We start from the raw sequence: 17,549 nt of genomic DNA on the forward strand, positions 1-17,549 counted from the left end.
TGCAGGGAGTTTTCCCAGGAAAGAAAGGCTTTTTATGGAGAATGTAGATGCTTTAAGCTGACAGAATATATTATGGAGGATTTAGGAAGAGTATTGGGAAAGTAAGGTAACAGTCAAAAAGCTCTAATATGTTTTAAGGATATAGCACAGGGTAAAGAGAGTATATTGGCATGACTGTACAAGCAAGATAGTAATTGGCAGTTATCAGTGGGTGTGTCTCCTTCACCACAAAACAGAAGAAGAAGAAGAAAGGAAGCTCCAGAAGAGGGGAGCTCCTAGCAAGCCTGAATTAGGCAAAAACTTTCCAGGTAAGGAGGCCTGGGAGAGACTCTGAACAAGCAGGGAAAACACTCCAAATCTGCTGCTGGAACTTAGAGTCTAGTTTTTGGGACTTTTCAGTTTTATCTGGGCTCAGAGGTAACAGCCTTTAAACCCTTGTACAAATGTTCCTTTCAGAAGGCTTTATTAAAGGGAGAGATACTTTTGTAAAGAGTTTGGCTTCTCCTTGACCAGGTTATTTAAGTCATTTCATTTGTACCTCATTAAGGGGGGGAGTTGAGGCAGGCACAGGAGAGCCACACTCACCTTCAAGAGAGTGCTTGGGAGATGATGGCTCCCCTTTTATACATGCCCATGATACTGAATGAAAGTGTGATGGGTGTTCACCCCACACTCAAGTGGAAGGGGTTAATGGAGGCCTCGGGGGCCTGCCACATCTTGTCCCAGAAAAGACCATGGGTGAATCCTTCTAGCAGCATAGAGAGGCTAAGCAGGAAGCAGCCAATTGGAGGGAGGCTGCATGGAGCATCCAATCAGGCCCAGCAGGTTAGTACAAAAAGACCTGTGGGCAGAACAGGGTCAGTTGCTGCAGGAAGCCCAAGGAGTAAGGAAAGTGTTCCTAGAAGCAAGGACAGAGCAGTTGATGGCAGGGACCAGGAAAGCAATAGGGAGCTCTTGGCTGGCTGCTGGAACTTGCTGACTGAATGTCGAGAATAGTGCAAAGAAGGGGCTGAGGCCACGGGGAAATGGACCAGGGAATTGAAGCAGCATTGAAGGAAGATGAGGAGACACAGCAGAAGGCTTCTATCTACAGGGTCCCTGGGTCGGGACCTGGAGCAGTGGTCGGCCCAGGTCATCCCTATTCACCACTGGGGAAGTGTTTTGACTATTGAACAGTGGTATCCACCCCCAGAAGAGGGAAATACAGGTAGCGACCCAGCTGGAGGGCTGAGTCATGAAGAGGATGTTGCGGTCCTTGGACTGAGGTGGGTCTGCAGCCAGAGAAAATGACAGAAAAGGCACCATCTGGAGAGGGTGCACCAGCTGGCAGAGCTAATCCCTGTGACGGTCAACAGGAGGCACCACTGTGGTGAGCGGAACCCATCACAGAAAGACTTGCCAATCTCTACCAGGGCTACTGACTGTAACTTGGTATCAACTGAACCATCATTGAAACCTGTAATTTAATAGAATCAAGGGCAATATGTAGAGAAGCTCTTGCTCTTAGTGCAGAAAATGAATGCAATATCGAGCTTAGGCATGTGCTTAACTTTACTCCTGGGAATAGTCCCAAGGACATCAGTGGAATTACTTGCAGTAGTATAAATTAAGCACATGCATAAATATTTGCAAACTGGGATCCTTAATTTTTTCTAGCAGCTCTTGTGAATACTGAGTGAAGCAGCAGCACTTCCCTGCACTTCCACTGTCACCTATACAGCAGTCACGTGACCCACTCAGTTGGGAAAATCCCCAGATCCCACATTTGGATCAAAACCACAGAAAAGCACATTCTCCCTAAGGGAAAGGACATAACTGGTATTTACCCCATTTGTACAAACAAGACAATACATGACAGAACCCTTGATACCGCATTTGTACTGTTGAGTGAAAATTCGTCTCAAAGAATCTATCAATACATCATCTTTCCCTGGATCCATACAATGAGGATACTTAACTTTATGAACAGGTAATTTCCCTGACACAACTGGCTAGAGCAAATCCCTCTTTGGTGGTCTGTGCAATATATTCCAAAAATGTTGCCCATCAGAATTTAGACAGATTTTAACTTCATGTAGTGTAGAAACCTTTGCAAGTCAGAGAAACATATCTCAGCTCTAGTGCCTTTACAAGGAGCCACATCTCACACTGAATTCACCAAAGCTGGGAGTGAATGTTGGGAACAGCATCAGTAAGGCAAATAATTCTGAAAAGATCATGGTGTTGGAAATCTAGTAACATACTCCACTGACATGGGGCTGGATCCAAGAGAGGTACGGAACTATTAGACAGAGGCTCTCAAAAGTCAGAGATATCAGATCTTCCTGATGGCTGGATCCCAGATAACCAGATTCCATGCTTGGCCAGTACTTCATGTTTAGCTATCAAATCTGGATCCAGGTTCTGATCCCATATCCATCTGGATCCAAATCCATACTTGTCAGCCATGGATCTGTACCCAGTTTGGGTTTTGTTTTTTGTTTTGGTTTGGGGAGGGGAGGTTGGTACCTCCAGATCTTGGCTGCAGATCTGGATTCAGGTTTTTCAGCCCCCAATCCATGCTTGGCTGCCAGATCCGGATCTGGTCTGTGGATATAGATCCTTTGGAAACTGGCTCCAATGGCCAGAAGGCCACTTTAAGCACATAGCATCTCCTCTTTTCTTTAAAAGAAAAACTTGACTAACTGACAGACTAACTATAAACAAATTTTGCCTCAAAAGAACAAAAAAAGGGAGAGAAAAGAAATGCAAATGCTGGAAGCATTGAGCACACTGTGTGCGATCTGAGTTTCCTGTACATACAGTGGTTAGAAAGGAACTGAGGAACAGTTGTGGCCATTTCCCCTTTCAGAACTCTCCAGGATGAGAGATGCAACTGGCCCAGTGAACATTGCTTTCAAGAAGGTTCTGGAAGCTCATGGTGCAGGCTCCTTGAACCACAAGTGTGAATATCCAGATGCCACTCAAAGAAGAAGGAAGTATTCTTAGGAATGGTATGCAGCCTCCACAGGTGAGTTACCAAGAGGTGAATCTGAGCTGAATAGAACCCAATGGGAATTACACAGGTGGATCAAAGGACTAACAAACCCCATCAATGTTGCATATTAGAGAAAGGCATGTAGTTAAGTTTATAACGTTGAAATGCAATTATGACTACTAGAGGATTTACTTTAATCAATTCCTTCTGAACATCTGAAGATCCACCATCTTGCCAGAATCCCTCCAGAATTCAAGATGTGCTCAGAATCACTATACCAAGCTTATCTGCTTTTATTTTTAAATCATTGTCAGTTAATTACAATTTGTTTCAAGCCTTAATAAAATATTCCATGTAAATAACAACAAAATTATAAATGGGTATTTACTTTTAAATCTCTCCTATCAACTTGAACATATATTTTACTTTGTTAGCAATGTTATCAGATAACATTTAACATTAATTAAAATAACTGCCTTTGTAACTATGCAAATTATTCACTTAAGAATCTATGACTAAATAGAAAAGTGGATAGAGTGGTTCCTTTTTTCTTTTTTAATGGCTACAAGCTATCTTGGAATTCAGCCATTAAAGAATCTATTTCTTTAAACTTGTTGGTTATGTTCTCAATACACTCCCCAAACCTGAAAGCTATCCCATCAATAATAATACAATCCTCTTGGGTGTAGTTTTCCATTGGACTTCCTTCAGTACTCTCTGTGCTGCATTTAGTTACCTGAAAAGCAAATATGCATTCTCTAGATGCATTACATTAAATTTAAAAACAACATTAAGCAATATGCTTTGTTATCAAGTTCAGTCAACATGTCAACAATCCATAGTCCAAATATATATAAAACTCTCATCACAAGCAGTCAAAGTGTGAATTTATCTGGACATACTTTCTGGTAAATGTAAGCATCCGGAGGAATATAGTGGTATGTCTATATGAGCAATACGCGGTAAGCTGATGTATAAATCTACAGCACTTCCAGTAGGCCATGCACTAACTGTCTATGTGGACCCTACTGATGTACAGTAAAAATTCCCTAATGAACTTTGATGTACTGCTGTTTCAAATCACAACACGTCAATCCACTTGAAAATTTTAGTGCCCATGGACACTTTGTGCATGACATGCTGGAGCACTGTAGATTTACACTGCAGCTTACTGCACAGTAAGTCCTCCTGTAGACGTGCCCTTAATAAACCAGAATCTTTTCTATTATATTGTCATTTTTACTGAGACCTTAATATATGAAGCTTAATGTAAGAACCACTTTCTACCAAGAATATTGTGAAATGTTTCAAACCAAAGGGAAGCAATGCTACTCTTCGCTATGCAACCTGTAGATTATCAAACTATGGACAAAGACCCCCAAATGAATGTATGTGTCAGGGCACTGCCTCCGCGGTATTCTCCTCAACTCCAGATACAGAAGCCTCTCTAAGTCTTAGGCACTATGGTTCTTAAGAGGGAACTAAAGAGGTAGACAAGTTAAGTGAGAAAATTTGTCTCATTTACCCATAAAATGTCATTCTAGGTAGAGATATGGGTCCATAAATTCAATAGTGATGAGTTCTATAGTCTCCCTGCTATAGAAGGTAGAGTCAGGTGTTTTGATTGGCTGAGCTGACTCTCTAGATAACTCCTCCCACGGAATAGCCCCTCCAGAGAGTTGCTTCCAAAGCTGCTATCGAATCTGAATAAAACTCTTTCACATATTAACAATAGCATAAATCTGCCTGGCCTCTAAGACAGAGCTGGGCAAACTACAGTGCACGGGACCCTCCTGCCCGGCCCCTGAGCTCCAGGCTGGGAGGCTAGCCCCCGGCCCCTCCCCCGCGTTCCTCCTCCTCCCCTGCAGCCTCTGTGCACCATGCTGCCGGTGTAGTGTATTAAATTGCTCCGCGTAGGAATGTGCTACTGGTAGCAGTATGGAGAGCAATTTACTACACTACACCGGCGCAACACTCCGGGCGGTGCAGCTGTAGCACCGCCAGTCACCATTGCTCTGCGCGGTAAGGGGGCAGGGAGCAGGAGGGGTTGGATAGAGGGCAGAGGAGTTCAGGGTGGTGGTCGGGGGTGGGGGTGTCAGAGGGTGGGGAATGGGAGGGGGACTGAATGAGGGCAAGAGGTCCCCAGGGGGGCAGTCAGGAAGGAGGGGAGGTTGGATGGGCAGTGGGGGACAGTCAAGGGACAGGGTTCTGGGGCTGGTCAGGGGACAAGGAAGGGGGGGAGGGTGGATGGGGCAGGGATCCTGGGGGTCTATCAGGGAAAAGGAGGTTTGGATGGGGCAGGAGTCCTGGGCAGGGGGGGCTGTCAGGGGGCGAGAAGCAATGGGGGGTGGATAGGGGGCAGGGGCCCAGCCTGGCACAGCCTCCCCTAACTGGCCCTCCATACAATTTCTGAAACCCGATGTGGCCCTCAGGCCAAAAAGTTTGCCTGAAGTTCTAAGAAGTAGAACTGTCTAACCTGACAAAAACATATAAACTGGGATAATCCCAAGGGTCATTGTTATCCATCAGCTCTCCCTAAAAAGGGAAGAAAACAATGCAACTTTACTGAGCAATAACCTCCCAAAAGAAGAAGATGAAAAAATACAGGGTGGGATGAATTTATGGACCTATCCCCCTGCCCCCAGAACAAAAGTTCCAGGTGAGACAATTTTTTCATTCTCACTTTGAGAAGATGGGTTCATAAATTCAGTAGTCATCCAATTTTTGTAGCAATACTACCAACCTACCCCCATCACTACAATTGTTGGGTTGGCTAAGAGCGAGCTATGGCTTAGAAAATCCTCCTGCATAGGTCTGCTTCACCCAACTGAAGTCTATTAATCTTATAGAAATTAGCCAACATATGCAGGGACACCCAAGATTGCTGCCCTGCAAACTGTCCATATGGTGCACTGGACTAAACGTCCCGTGAAGCTGCCATTGCCTTCTTGAATGGGATTTAACTTGAATGAGAGAGATTACCATAGTTTAACATTCCTTGGAAAATCTCCCCCCTTCCAATATACCTGCTATGGAGGACCTGGAAGCTTTCCGTCCCTTACCTATGTGGTATTCTACAATGAACAAAGTGGAAGCTTTACTGAAGGATTTTGTACTGTAAACATAAATCTTAATTTGCCTTCTAGACATTCAAGATGTGCCAAACCCTTTCTTTTGGATGGTCTGGATTTGGGCAAAAAGAGGGGAGCGAAATCTCCTGGGATTAGGGGAAGAAGGAAATTATCTCAGGAATGGATGATGGGTCTGTCTGTCAAACCACTCTTTCATTATAGAAAAAAACGTAATTTTGAGGGAGGTCAGAGAAGGCTCTCAACTCTGATACCCTTCATGTAGATGTTATGGCCACTAGAAAGGTGACCTTAATTGTCAGGAAATATAGTGACACTTCAGAGAGTGAGTCAAAAATTGACACCTCCCCCCCCAAAAGCATTTAATATTAGAAAAGATCCCATGGAGCTACCCTTGAATGGAAGGAGGTCTGATAAGGGCAGAAGCGTTGATGATTTATTTATTTATGTATCTAGTTTTATGTGTTGGTGATGGGGTCAGCATAGGTTGACCCTGGGCTGCCAGAACTAAGGCTATAAGCAATGCTTGAGATGTAAGTGAGTTGTACAGTTGCCCCAGAGACCGGCCTTCCTGTAAGAAATTCTAGGAGCAATTTAACCAGTGTTGATCCTCTGTGTATCTTTTTGATGAGCACCAAAAATCGAATCTTCTCAATATTATTGCCATACCAAGAGCTGGTGGAAAACTTTCTGACTTCAATATGACTGAAACCATGTCACTGGATTATTTTTATTTATTATTTATTTAGTTTGAGGGTTTGTTGGATTTTGTTGTTGTGTTCTGTTTTAAGGTGACCTCTCAATAACTAGGCAGTCAGGTTGAGATGCCAGGTTGTGATGGAACAGATGATCCCATGACAGTGGATCCAGCATGGATTGTAATGTTAGTGAAGGGTCACTGACCTCTCCACTCTTGTCTGCATACCTGTTAGATGGTGCATATTATCATGAAAAAAGACGGTAACGCATATAGGAGAGCACTTTGCATACCTAGGAGAAAGCATCAAGTTCCCTGGGCCAACAGTCTCCCCTCCTGGCATAGAAGTTGTTCGTCTTGGAATTGAGTGGATGCAAAGAGATCCCATGTTGGTTTCCTAAAGGTCTGGGATATGCGGTAAAACTCTCCCTAGTGGAGACCCCATTCCCCTTTTGTGGCTGAGCCAATCCGTTGTGGAATTGTTTCCCTTTGAGATGAATGGCTAGAACTGACAGAATATTTCTCGTGGCCCACCCAAAGAAAGTTATGTGTATTGAGCTCACCTTGTGCCCCTCACCCATTTATATATGCTATGCATTTGTGCTGTGAATACATGGTCTGGAATTTAAGTGGGGAGGAAGTGCCTGAAAGGACTAGGTGAATCGCCTGCACTTTGAAGCAGTTTAGGATGTAATGAGATTCCATCTGTGACCACTGTCCTTGTATCATGTTGAGATGTGTAAACTCCCCATCCTTCCAAGCTGGCATCCATCATTATGGTGTCTCTCAGTGGTTCTGCCAAGTGATACTGTCTGTGAATCTTGTCAGATGTAACCACCATCTGAGGGACCTTTTACTGTGGAGGAAAAATGTTACAGTGTGTGAGTTGGAATTGTGAATGTGGGTAGGAAGCTCAGTAGGTAGCACTGCAGGCACCTGAGATGAAATTTTGCGCATGAGAGTAGGCATATGCATGAACTTGAGATGACTAGAAGTCATAGTAAGACTTTCATAAGGGAACACAGACTAGGAAGAAATTTTTATATTTGCTCCCACAATCCATGCTGGTCTTTTACTGGAGAGAAAGGTTCTGTAGAGTGTGATGTCCAGCCAAACCTCCAGTTGTCCTACTGTCTGTCTAGGGATGAGCTGGCTTTTCTCCAAATTGAGTATAAATGCATGTTGTTGAAGGATGTGTACTGTAGGTTGAGTGTCTGATTGATTTCTAGAGGAAGGGAGCTCTTATCAGAATATCAATGAGAAAAGGGTACAGACATACAGCTTTCTGACATAGAGATGCCCCTATTACCCTTAGCACCAGATTACCCTGAGGGCAGTGGCAAGGGCAGTGGCAATGCTAAAAAGAAGGGCTTTTGTATTCCGTGTGCAGAGTACCATAAGGAAACCTAAGATATTGTCTGTGGTCGCAAGGAAGGGAATGTGGAGATATGCCTCCTTCGATCCACAGAGGTTAGATTATCACCCTAGGTGATAGTTGCCCTAGTAGACATGAATGGGGTCCACTTGAACTTGTGGAAGTGAATCTACTTTTTGACAGGTTTCAGAGTAGCAGCCGTGTTAGTCTGTATTCGCAAAAAGAAAAGGAGTACTTGTGGCACCTTAGAGACTAACAAATTTATTAGAGCATAAGCTTTCGTGAGCTACAGCTCACTTCACCAAATGCATCCGATGAAGTGAGCTGTAGCTCACGAAAGCTTATGCTCTAATAATTTGTTAGTCTCTAAGGTGCCACAAGTACTCTTTTTCTTTTTACTTGTTGACAGTCCCATCTGTGGGTTTAATGAGCTTGGTTTTCTCCCACCTATTCTTAGAGAATATTTCCTCTCTCCCACTACCTATATGAAGCACCATCACCCCAAAAGGCTGCCTAGATTAGAAAATCAGCTTAACATTTCTCTATTGAGCGTTAACAGAGAAGAGAGATTTTTGTTTTTGTCCTGTGCTTTGGATGTGGCTTTTATATTGTTCCCCCCACCAAATTTCTCTCCTGCGTATGGATTTGCTACCTGAAACCTGTCTTTCAGAAATATCTGCCTTCCATGTCCATAGCCATAGATGCCTTCTTGCGACCACCTTGGATATCCTTTCATCAGGTGGAGGACCTGAAGCATCAAGTGAGGCCTCTGAAACTAGACCAGATTTAGGGAATTCTTTTTAAGGAAGATCCTGATCCCTTGTCCCTTTTCAGGAATTTCAGAGAGTAGGGACTCAGTCTCAGCAAGTATGGCTTTGCTGAAAAAAGTGGCCTCCACTGAGGCTTTAAAGGCTGCTGAGACTGCTGCATAGTCTCTGCAGACAGCTGATTCTACTAATGCAAGTTTTGAACAGGATTTTTTTCTAAATCAGATGCTTTATTTTCGCTGAGTTTACCATTCCATCCTTGCAGTCTTAAGCAGGTCTGCCAGGATGGGCTTGTAAGGGTCAGTTTTGAGCCCACTAGAAAATATTTTTCAGGTATTTTCTGTCTCTTTAACCTCATCTTCATCCCCATTTTAATCTCATATGGCTGAGTGCTCATGGGAGATATCCGAAGAAGAGCAACAGTCTTGCACAGAATAGACTTGAAAAATGTGCTGGAATAATAGTTCTGGGGATATTCTAGGATTTCTTTATATCTTTATATCTATTGCTTATATCTGCATGTGTGATCCTAACTCCAGAGGGAGGAGTAGCAAAAAGAGATGGCTAAGGATTTTGGAGTCATAAGAGTCTGCTAGGACAGCCTAAGCCTACACTTTCCACTGAAGAGACTCTAGATGGTTACTAAGAAGGCAGGCCCAGAGCCTATTCTAAAATGGCAGCCTGTGGCCACTGCAACCCTCTACAAAGGGAAGAGGAGACAGAGGTGGGAATTACTATTTTTCAGTGCCACCAGTGGTTACTGAGACCCCTAAGGAACAGAGGGATTGTCCTGACCACAGCACATCCACTGGCAGGGGACAAAGGGGAGGTCCTTGCAACACTCATAGCTCCCTGTCATGATCCCTTTGACTAGTGGAGGGGAGAGGATGGAGTGAAGGTGACTGGAGTCCTGCAGTTTTACCATGTACCAGTTCTGTTGACTGGTGCTCCTGGGGCCTCCATAGCTCACCAGCGATGGAGCCTACTTTGCATCAGGACTGCAGATTGAGCCCCGGTGTCCTTGGGCTGTTTTTCAGCTCTTGGTGGCTTCCACAGTGCACCACTCCTGCAGCGGGATACCTTGCAATGTGGCCTGGTCCATGGCAGTAGCACGGATTGGGCTCTAGTGTTCTGTGACACTTTCTCAGCATCTGTGTCTTATTGGGGCCCTCATTTGCCTATGGCTACCACCACACTATCCTATGAGGCAGGCCAACAGCTGCTTTTCAATCCTGGTAGCACCAAGTTTGGAGAAACAAAAGAAACTTTTCCCCTTCAATACACTCAGCCCTGGTCCTGACCCTTTTTTTCAAGCTTTTTCAGCCAATATAAGAGATAATCTGTGGGGAGAGATTGGAGCTCTATGAGGTGAATTTTAATAGCCCTTAAAAAGACAATAACCCTGTACAAATAAAAAAAAAAAGAGCTAAGGGGAAAAGAACCTAGAAAACAGGAAAAAGAAGAAAAAAATAATCAGGTTATGGCCAAATTACAGATGCCCTAACTTTTCACCTGCTTCACTTGTGGAGGCAAAGAAAATTCTGGAGGGGTTCGGAAGTGGAAAAACTATCTAGAGTCAGCCTGACCATCAAACCATCTGACTGCTACTGAAAAATGGAGACTGAAGAACCCATCACTACTGAATTTATGGACCCAACCCCCAAAGTGAGAACAACTGTTTGTGTATGACATAGTCCTTGGGAATCAGATAGATTTGTAATAGAAGGGGCTCCTTCTTCATACTTCTAAATTGGGTGACAGTCCACTGCAAAGGAGTGGAGCTGACCCTGGAAACAAGGAGCCAAAGGAACAGCAGACAAGGTGAGATGTTCTTGTCCCCCAAGGGTGTCCTGAGATTTATATGGATATCAAGACACCTGTAGTGTCAAGGGGTTGGACACTTTGTTCCACAAATAGAAGCTATCTGCCCGCACCTTTTCCCATTTCTAACTGAACGATTTGGAAAGCGCTCATGTCATTAACAAAATTATAATGGGCATACCTGAGTCGACTCTCAGTGACATTAATCTTCCTACAAAGTGACAATTTTGTAGGACAGACAGTATAACATTTCAATGAAAACAAGTTTTCACCTTGCTTTAGTATTAAACAATCCTACAACTAATTTTAATATTTAATATATAATTTCAAGCCATTGATTTTTAAGATTTTTCAACCAATGTTAAAGCAGAATGGACATTTGTTTTGTTTACAGCCCCAACTCAGGGCTTCCAGATTTCCAGTGAGATTTAAGCATGATATGCTCCACTAGGACTACTATTAGGCTCATAAATGCTGATTATCATAAAAATGTTTAAATGCTTTCAAACTGTTTATTCATGGTAATTGTTTCTTATCTTTTAAACTTGTAGACTGGGAGGCTAAACAAAATGTAAAATTTTCTTGTATGCTACACAAACTGATGTCACAAAACTATAGCAGGAACAGAATGATATAAAACATTATTGAATGAGAGATTCTGGGATGGGCAAGAACAAAAGAGGCCACTGATTTGTGGAATGTAGCACATTTATAATGCTGAACAGCATTCTGTAGGATGCTGAAGGTCAATAAACAAAATGATAATTCTACAGCCCATTTTTCATTTTAAGAGAATATTAAAACATTGGATAAATGAGTGTAGGACATGAGAGGAAGGTAGGAGAACCTTCCGCTAATGCTGACCTATTCCAGTTTCATCAGAGGCATTTAAGGAGTGGCCAACTTTCTAAACAAAATTTAGGTGACCTTTCCTCCTACTGTTGCATTTGCATACTCATTCTCAGGAAAGCATGAACATAGCCTGAGGTATGTAGCTTAATTTTTTTAATACTAAAATGTTAAGTAATTTCAATAAGATGCTCTTATGCTACTCTTGAAGACTTATGCCAAAAGCTGAGATAACATTACTACAGGAGAATATAGCTTCAATACTTTTATCAGATACTCATTTGACAGGCTCATCATATAACCAATCCTCTTTTTCCTTTTGGGTACAAATTTTGTATTCAGTAAAAGGCAGTTCAGGGAAAAACTGAAAGAAGAGAACATTTTATAGAGGAAGCAATGTATTTAGTTAATATTTTTCTCTTCTTTTTGTATTTAAAATTTTGATGGAGCTTTCCATATTGAAAAATGAGGGGTGGAGGTTAAATGAAAATTTTCTTCTTCCCAACTTCCTTCCCTTCCCTTGTTCTAGAGTAAAATATATTTTGTTTGTCATAACACAATCTGCTGCCACAGAAATTATTGTGATTTCACAAATTCAGCATTTTAGAGCTAATCCTTTCACCTGTATTCTGTTTGTGAGTGAGTACAGTATGAAAGACTCTCCTTTGCTGGGCTTTTTTTTTCCTGAGTTTTGGCCCCACATGCTGGACAATGCTTTAAGTCAAAATGCCTTTAGAACCACTGGCTCCACATCTTATGGAAGGTATTGTGTTCAGAAAAATGATGTTTAGTACCCCACAACATGACTTTCATTTTGTCCATATTTTGGAGGAGGAAATTTGCCTGTTGAGGCAATGCTTTAGGTCAAACTGCCTTTCATCAGAACGTGTTTGCACAAATAGACAATTCACTGTATTTTGTAGAAGGCAGAAAAGAAGATGTCCCAGAGGCTTCAGAAAGTGCACAGTCTAATCTATGATATCTTTTGTGAACATGCACATACAATTACTGTGTTGTCCATTCAGGTAAGGACCAAGCATAGCTAACATGTGAGATCTGTTCAGAGATTCCCTAAATGCTACCAGGTCCTAGAGCGTCCTTAAAAGCCCATGGTCTTTTTCAGTAATTCAGCTGAGCAGATGGCCCAGGAATCTTCACAAATGGAATGAAAAAAAAAAAGCCGCCTGCCCAAGAAAGTAACCATACTCCCATAAAAGAGAGCAGACAATGATGAGTCTATCCATTGGGATGGAAGGGGAAGGCATATCCTCTGCATCCAAGTTGTAAACAATATAGGAAAGTCAAACTAGAGGTGTGGGAATAGCACTGCATATAAAGATTTCCATAGAATCCAGTGAGATAAAAGTTCTGAGTGGAGAAGACTCGTTCTATTTCACTAGTATCTCAGGTGGATGTCATACAGCAGCTACTAAAGTCAGGCATTTTAAAATCAGGAGATCCAGATAACTTGTATTCAAGAGTTTTTAAAGAGCTGTGTGAAGATCTCACAAGACGGTTAATTATGATTTTCAATAAATCTTGGAATACAAAGGAAGTTACAGAAGACTGGAAGAAATCTAATGCTGTGCCAATACTTAAAAAGGGTAATAATAGGCCTATCAGTCTGACATTGATTGAGGGCAAGATAGTGACATGGCTGATATAGCAATCAACTAATAAAGAATTAAAGGAGGAGAATATAATTAATGCCAATCAACATGGGTTTATGGAAAATAGATCCTAACTTAATATTTTCTGATGAAATTACATTTTGATTGATAAAGGTAATAGTGTTGATGTAACAGACTTCTGTACAGCATTGGACTTGGTACCATACAACATTTTCATTAAAAAAACCCCAAAGATACAAAATTAACATGGTACTTGTTGAATGGATCAAAAGCTGGCTAACTGATAGCTCTCAAGATAATTCTAAATGGGGAATCATCATTGAATGGGTGTGGTCTAATGGACTCCCACAGGGATCTATTCTTGGTCCTATACTATTTAACATTTTTATAAATGACCTGGAATAAAACATAAAATCATCACTGATAAAGTTTGAAGGTGACATACAAATTGGGGGAGTGGTAAATAATGAAGAGGACAGGTCACTGATAAAGAGGAATCTGGTTCTCTTGGTAAATGAAGCACAAGCAAACACTAGGTATTTTAATGTGGCTAAATGTATACATCTATCAACAAAGAATGTAGACCATACTTCCAGGATGGGCGACTCTATCCTGTGAAGCAGTGAATCTGAAAAAGATTTGAGGGTCATGGTGGAAAATTGACTGAACATGACCTCCCAGTGTAATGCTATGGCTAAAAGGGTTAATGCAGTCCGTGGGTACATAAACAGGGGAATCTTGAATAGGAGTAGAGAAGTTATTTTACCTCTGTACTGTTCACTGGTGTGATTGCTACTACTGAAATACTCTGTCCAGTTCTGGTGTCCAAAATTCAAGAAGGATATTGAAAAATTGGAGATGGTTCAGAAAGCCACAAGAATGATTAAGGGATTAAAAACTAGAGTCAAGGAGCTCAATCTATTTATCATAACAAAGCGAAGATTAAGGGGTGACTTGATTACAGTCAATAAGTACCTACATGGGGAATAATATTAAACAATAGGCTTGTCAATCTAGCAGAGAAAAGTCTAACATGATCCAGTGGCTGGAAGTCAACGCTAGACAAATTCAGACTGGCTATTTTTAACAGTGCGAGTAATTAACAAGTTACTAAGTGTTTTAGTGGATTCCCCACCACTGACAATTTTAAAATCAAGATTGGATGTTTTTCTAAAAGATCTGCTCTATGAATTATTTTGGGGAACTTCTATAGCTGTATTATACAGGAAGTCATACTAGAAGATAACAATGGTCCCTTCATCTTTGCATTGATGAATCTAAGACCAGACTGCTGAATCTATAGGAATACAAATGCAAATTGTAAGAACATAAATATAGTAGGGAAACAAGAAGTCAATCAATGTGGCTATATAGCAAGGCTCAAGAGGCTTTTAATCCAAACAGAAATCCTTCAAACTTTGGAAATCTGATCCTAGTGAAACCAATAAACAGAAGCATAAACTACAGTAGGCAGCAAGTGTAAAGGAAATTAGAAGGACCAAACTGGATTTTGAAGAGCAAATAGCTAAAGGCATAAAACAAAAATAATGAGAAACTCTTTAACTACATGAGAAGCAGGAAGCTGATGAAGAACTGGTAGGTATGCAATTAAGGGAGCAATTCAGGAAGATGCATGCATGTTGAGAAGCTCACTGCAGTCTTCTTGCAGTCTTCATGGCTGAGAATTCTGGGGAGATATCTACTCCTCACCTGCTCTTTTCTGCTACTAAAGATGAGGGAGTCTCAGAGACTGAGGTATCAGATGAGGAAATGGAGCAAACTGATCATTTAAAATGTGTAAGTCACCAGGCCCAATGGAGTACATCCAGAAATTCTGAAGAAGTTTAAGTGTGAAGTAGATGAGCTGTTAAAAAATATGCAAGCTCTCATTAAAAACAGCCACTGTTCCAAAGGATTGGAGGGTAGCAAATGATTTACCTATATTTTAAAAGGTTTTCTGTAAAGGAAAATAGTGTGTTTCACTAAACTCTTAGAATGAATAATTTAGTGAATAAAAGAGTCAATAAAATAGTGGATAAAAGAACCACTTGACAGCTTGGTTAGTAGCTTCTTTTGAGGAACCTTGTCAAGGGCTTTTTCGAAGTCTAAATAAACTAAGTAGTTATGGAATGAAAAACAAAGTATTGTCATGGATCGAAACTTGGCTAGGAGACAGAAGGCAAAATGCAGGATGACATGGTCAATTTTCATCATGGCAAAAAGTTAACAATGGTATGCCTCAAGGTTCTATACAAGGTCCTTTGTCAATATACTCATTTATGATCTGGAAAGTTGGGGTGGGCAGTGTGGTAGCAAAATTTCCAGATGACACAAAGTTTAATCAGGATCAGAAAGGACTATTGGGAACGTCAGAGAGACCTACACAAGCCAGATGAATGAGCAACACAATGGTAAATGAAATTCAATGTTGATAAATGCAAAATAATGCATATTAGAGGGGAAATTTTAAAGTATTGATACACCTTTCAGGGTGTGTGTGTATATATATATGATGCAGCCTTATCCATTTCAAAAAAGATATTGCAGAATTAAGAGGGAGTTCAGAGAAGAGTGACAAAAATGATCTAGGTCTGTCAAGAACAGAGATTGAAAAGACTGTGATTGTTTACCTTAGAAAGGAGACAAATGATCAGAGACACAATAAAAGTATGTAAAACAATGAATGGTATAGAGAATGCAGATCAGGAATTTCTGTTCTCCTTGTCTCATAATAATAATAATATAAATAATAATATATAATTAAGAACAATGGAGATAATTAAATTAAAAGGTGAACATTCAAAATCAAGAAAAGGAAGCACTTTATAAACTAACTTCTGGAACTTATTGCCACAGGAATAAGCTGAGGTCAAGAACATGAGATTGAAAAAGACTGGATATTTATATGGATATCCAGAGTTTTCATAATTAATTATAAAAGTTGGGAAAGGATATTAAACGTTGTGCTTCAGGGATTGTCAAGCTCCAGGATCAGGATGAGACCAGGTGCCTGATTCACGAAGGTATTTAGGTACCTAAAGATGAATATAGGAACCTAGAGGAATTTACAAAAGCACCTAAGCAGATAAGGTGGGAGTTAGGTGGCTAACCTACTTATGTGCTTTTATAAACACAAAAGAGGGCTCTTTTCTATCCCTAATGCAGATTATCCCACATCGGACCAGGCTTCTTACACTTCCTCTGAAGCATCTGGTCTAGGCCACTATCAACAGTCAGGATACTGGACTAAATGGACCTCTGATCAATTCCTGTGTTCCTAAGAAATAGTTATCTGGGGGGGGAGATTGGGGGACTCCATCTTTCATCTTCAGTAGTATGGAGTGACTATCTTGGTGGAGGGATGTGCAGGGAGAAGTGCATGGATATGGCCAGTGAATTTAAAGCTATATATAGCCAACCAGTCAAATCCCTCCCTACCCATGTCATGTAGCAGTTCTACTGAGTCTATATAAACAGGAAAGAGGAAGTTGGAGGAGGGAGGCCACTCATCCTTCCAGATTCCATTTTCAAAGCCTATTTATATTTATCTCACAGTGGGGAGAGCCTTTCGCCCTGTACTATGACTTATTGCAAGAGTAAATAGGAGAATTGCTAAAAAGGGAAAAAGCCCTTGTCTGCAAACAAATGATTTTGTAATTAGCAAGAATAATTAAAACAGACAATTTAGAAGGACATTCAGTTTATGTCAGAACTGAACAGATCTGAAAGTTTTCCTATCATAGCAGTTATTCTTTGAAACTTTTATTAAATACACATTGCAAAATTCTCATGGCAAATTTCCACAAGGATCAACAAATAATTGTACACCATATCCCCATGAAGTACAAAGTTTTTAAAGAAAAAAAGGATGTAACAAGGCTAACTAAGAATTTTTGGGCAGTGCAAGCCTATCCCAATTCCTTGCTTCCAAACTTTGGCTAAAATAAAAGTCTATGTGAGGCACTAGGCAATCCCATCATTTAAAGTACAAACAGGTACACAACACTTTTCCCAGAGGAAGAGCTAATAAATACGGCCTTACCAGTTCTGAAACCATTTTGACCTAAAGAATCATCTTATCTTGCATATGGAATCAAAACTTAGAAAACAAAGCCCAGCAAAGGGGAGCTAAGAGGCCCACAGCCCAAGAGAATCAAAGGAACAATGTTTTTTGAGAAACAACCTTAGAATTAAAAAGAGGGCTCTAAACAAGACTTAATTAAGCCCTGTGTTCACTGGAGTACCCGGATACTGTTGCAAGGCGTGGGTAGAAGGACTCTAACCTTAAATGCAGTGGCAATGCATGGAATGCAGTGGCAATGCATGGAACTAATGTTCCAAAG

General features: G+C 41.1%; 1 protein-coding gene across 1 annotated transcript in view; it reads right to left on the reverse strand.

Annotated features, from left to right (window-relative positions):
• Nucleotides 1-3,459: 3,459 nt before the first annotated feature.
• ZCWPW2 (zinc finger CW-type and PWWP domain containing 2) overlaps nt 3,460-17,549 on the reverse strand; it is a 124,918-nt gene continuing 110,828 nt past the window's right edge. Inside the window, 1 exon segment of the mRNA XM_043509000.1 lies at nt 3,460-3,713. Coding sequence (XP_043364935.1) covers nt 3,540-3,713 — 174 coding nt within the window. The 3' untranslated portion in view covers nt 3,460-3,539.

The sequence above is a fragment of the Dermochelys coriacea genome, chromosome 2 (assembly GCF_009764565.3).
Source record: "Dermochelys coriacea isolate rDerCor1 chromosome 2, rDerCor1.pri.v4, whole genome shotgun sequence".
NCBI classification, from domain to species: domain Eukaryota; kingdom Metazoa; phylum Chordata; order Testudines; family Dermochelyidae; genus Dermochelys; species Dermochelys coriacea.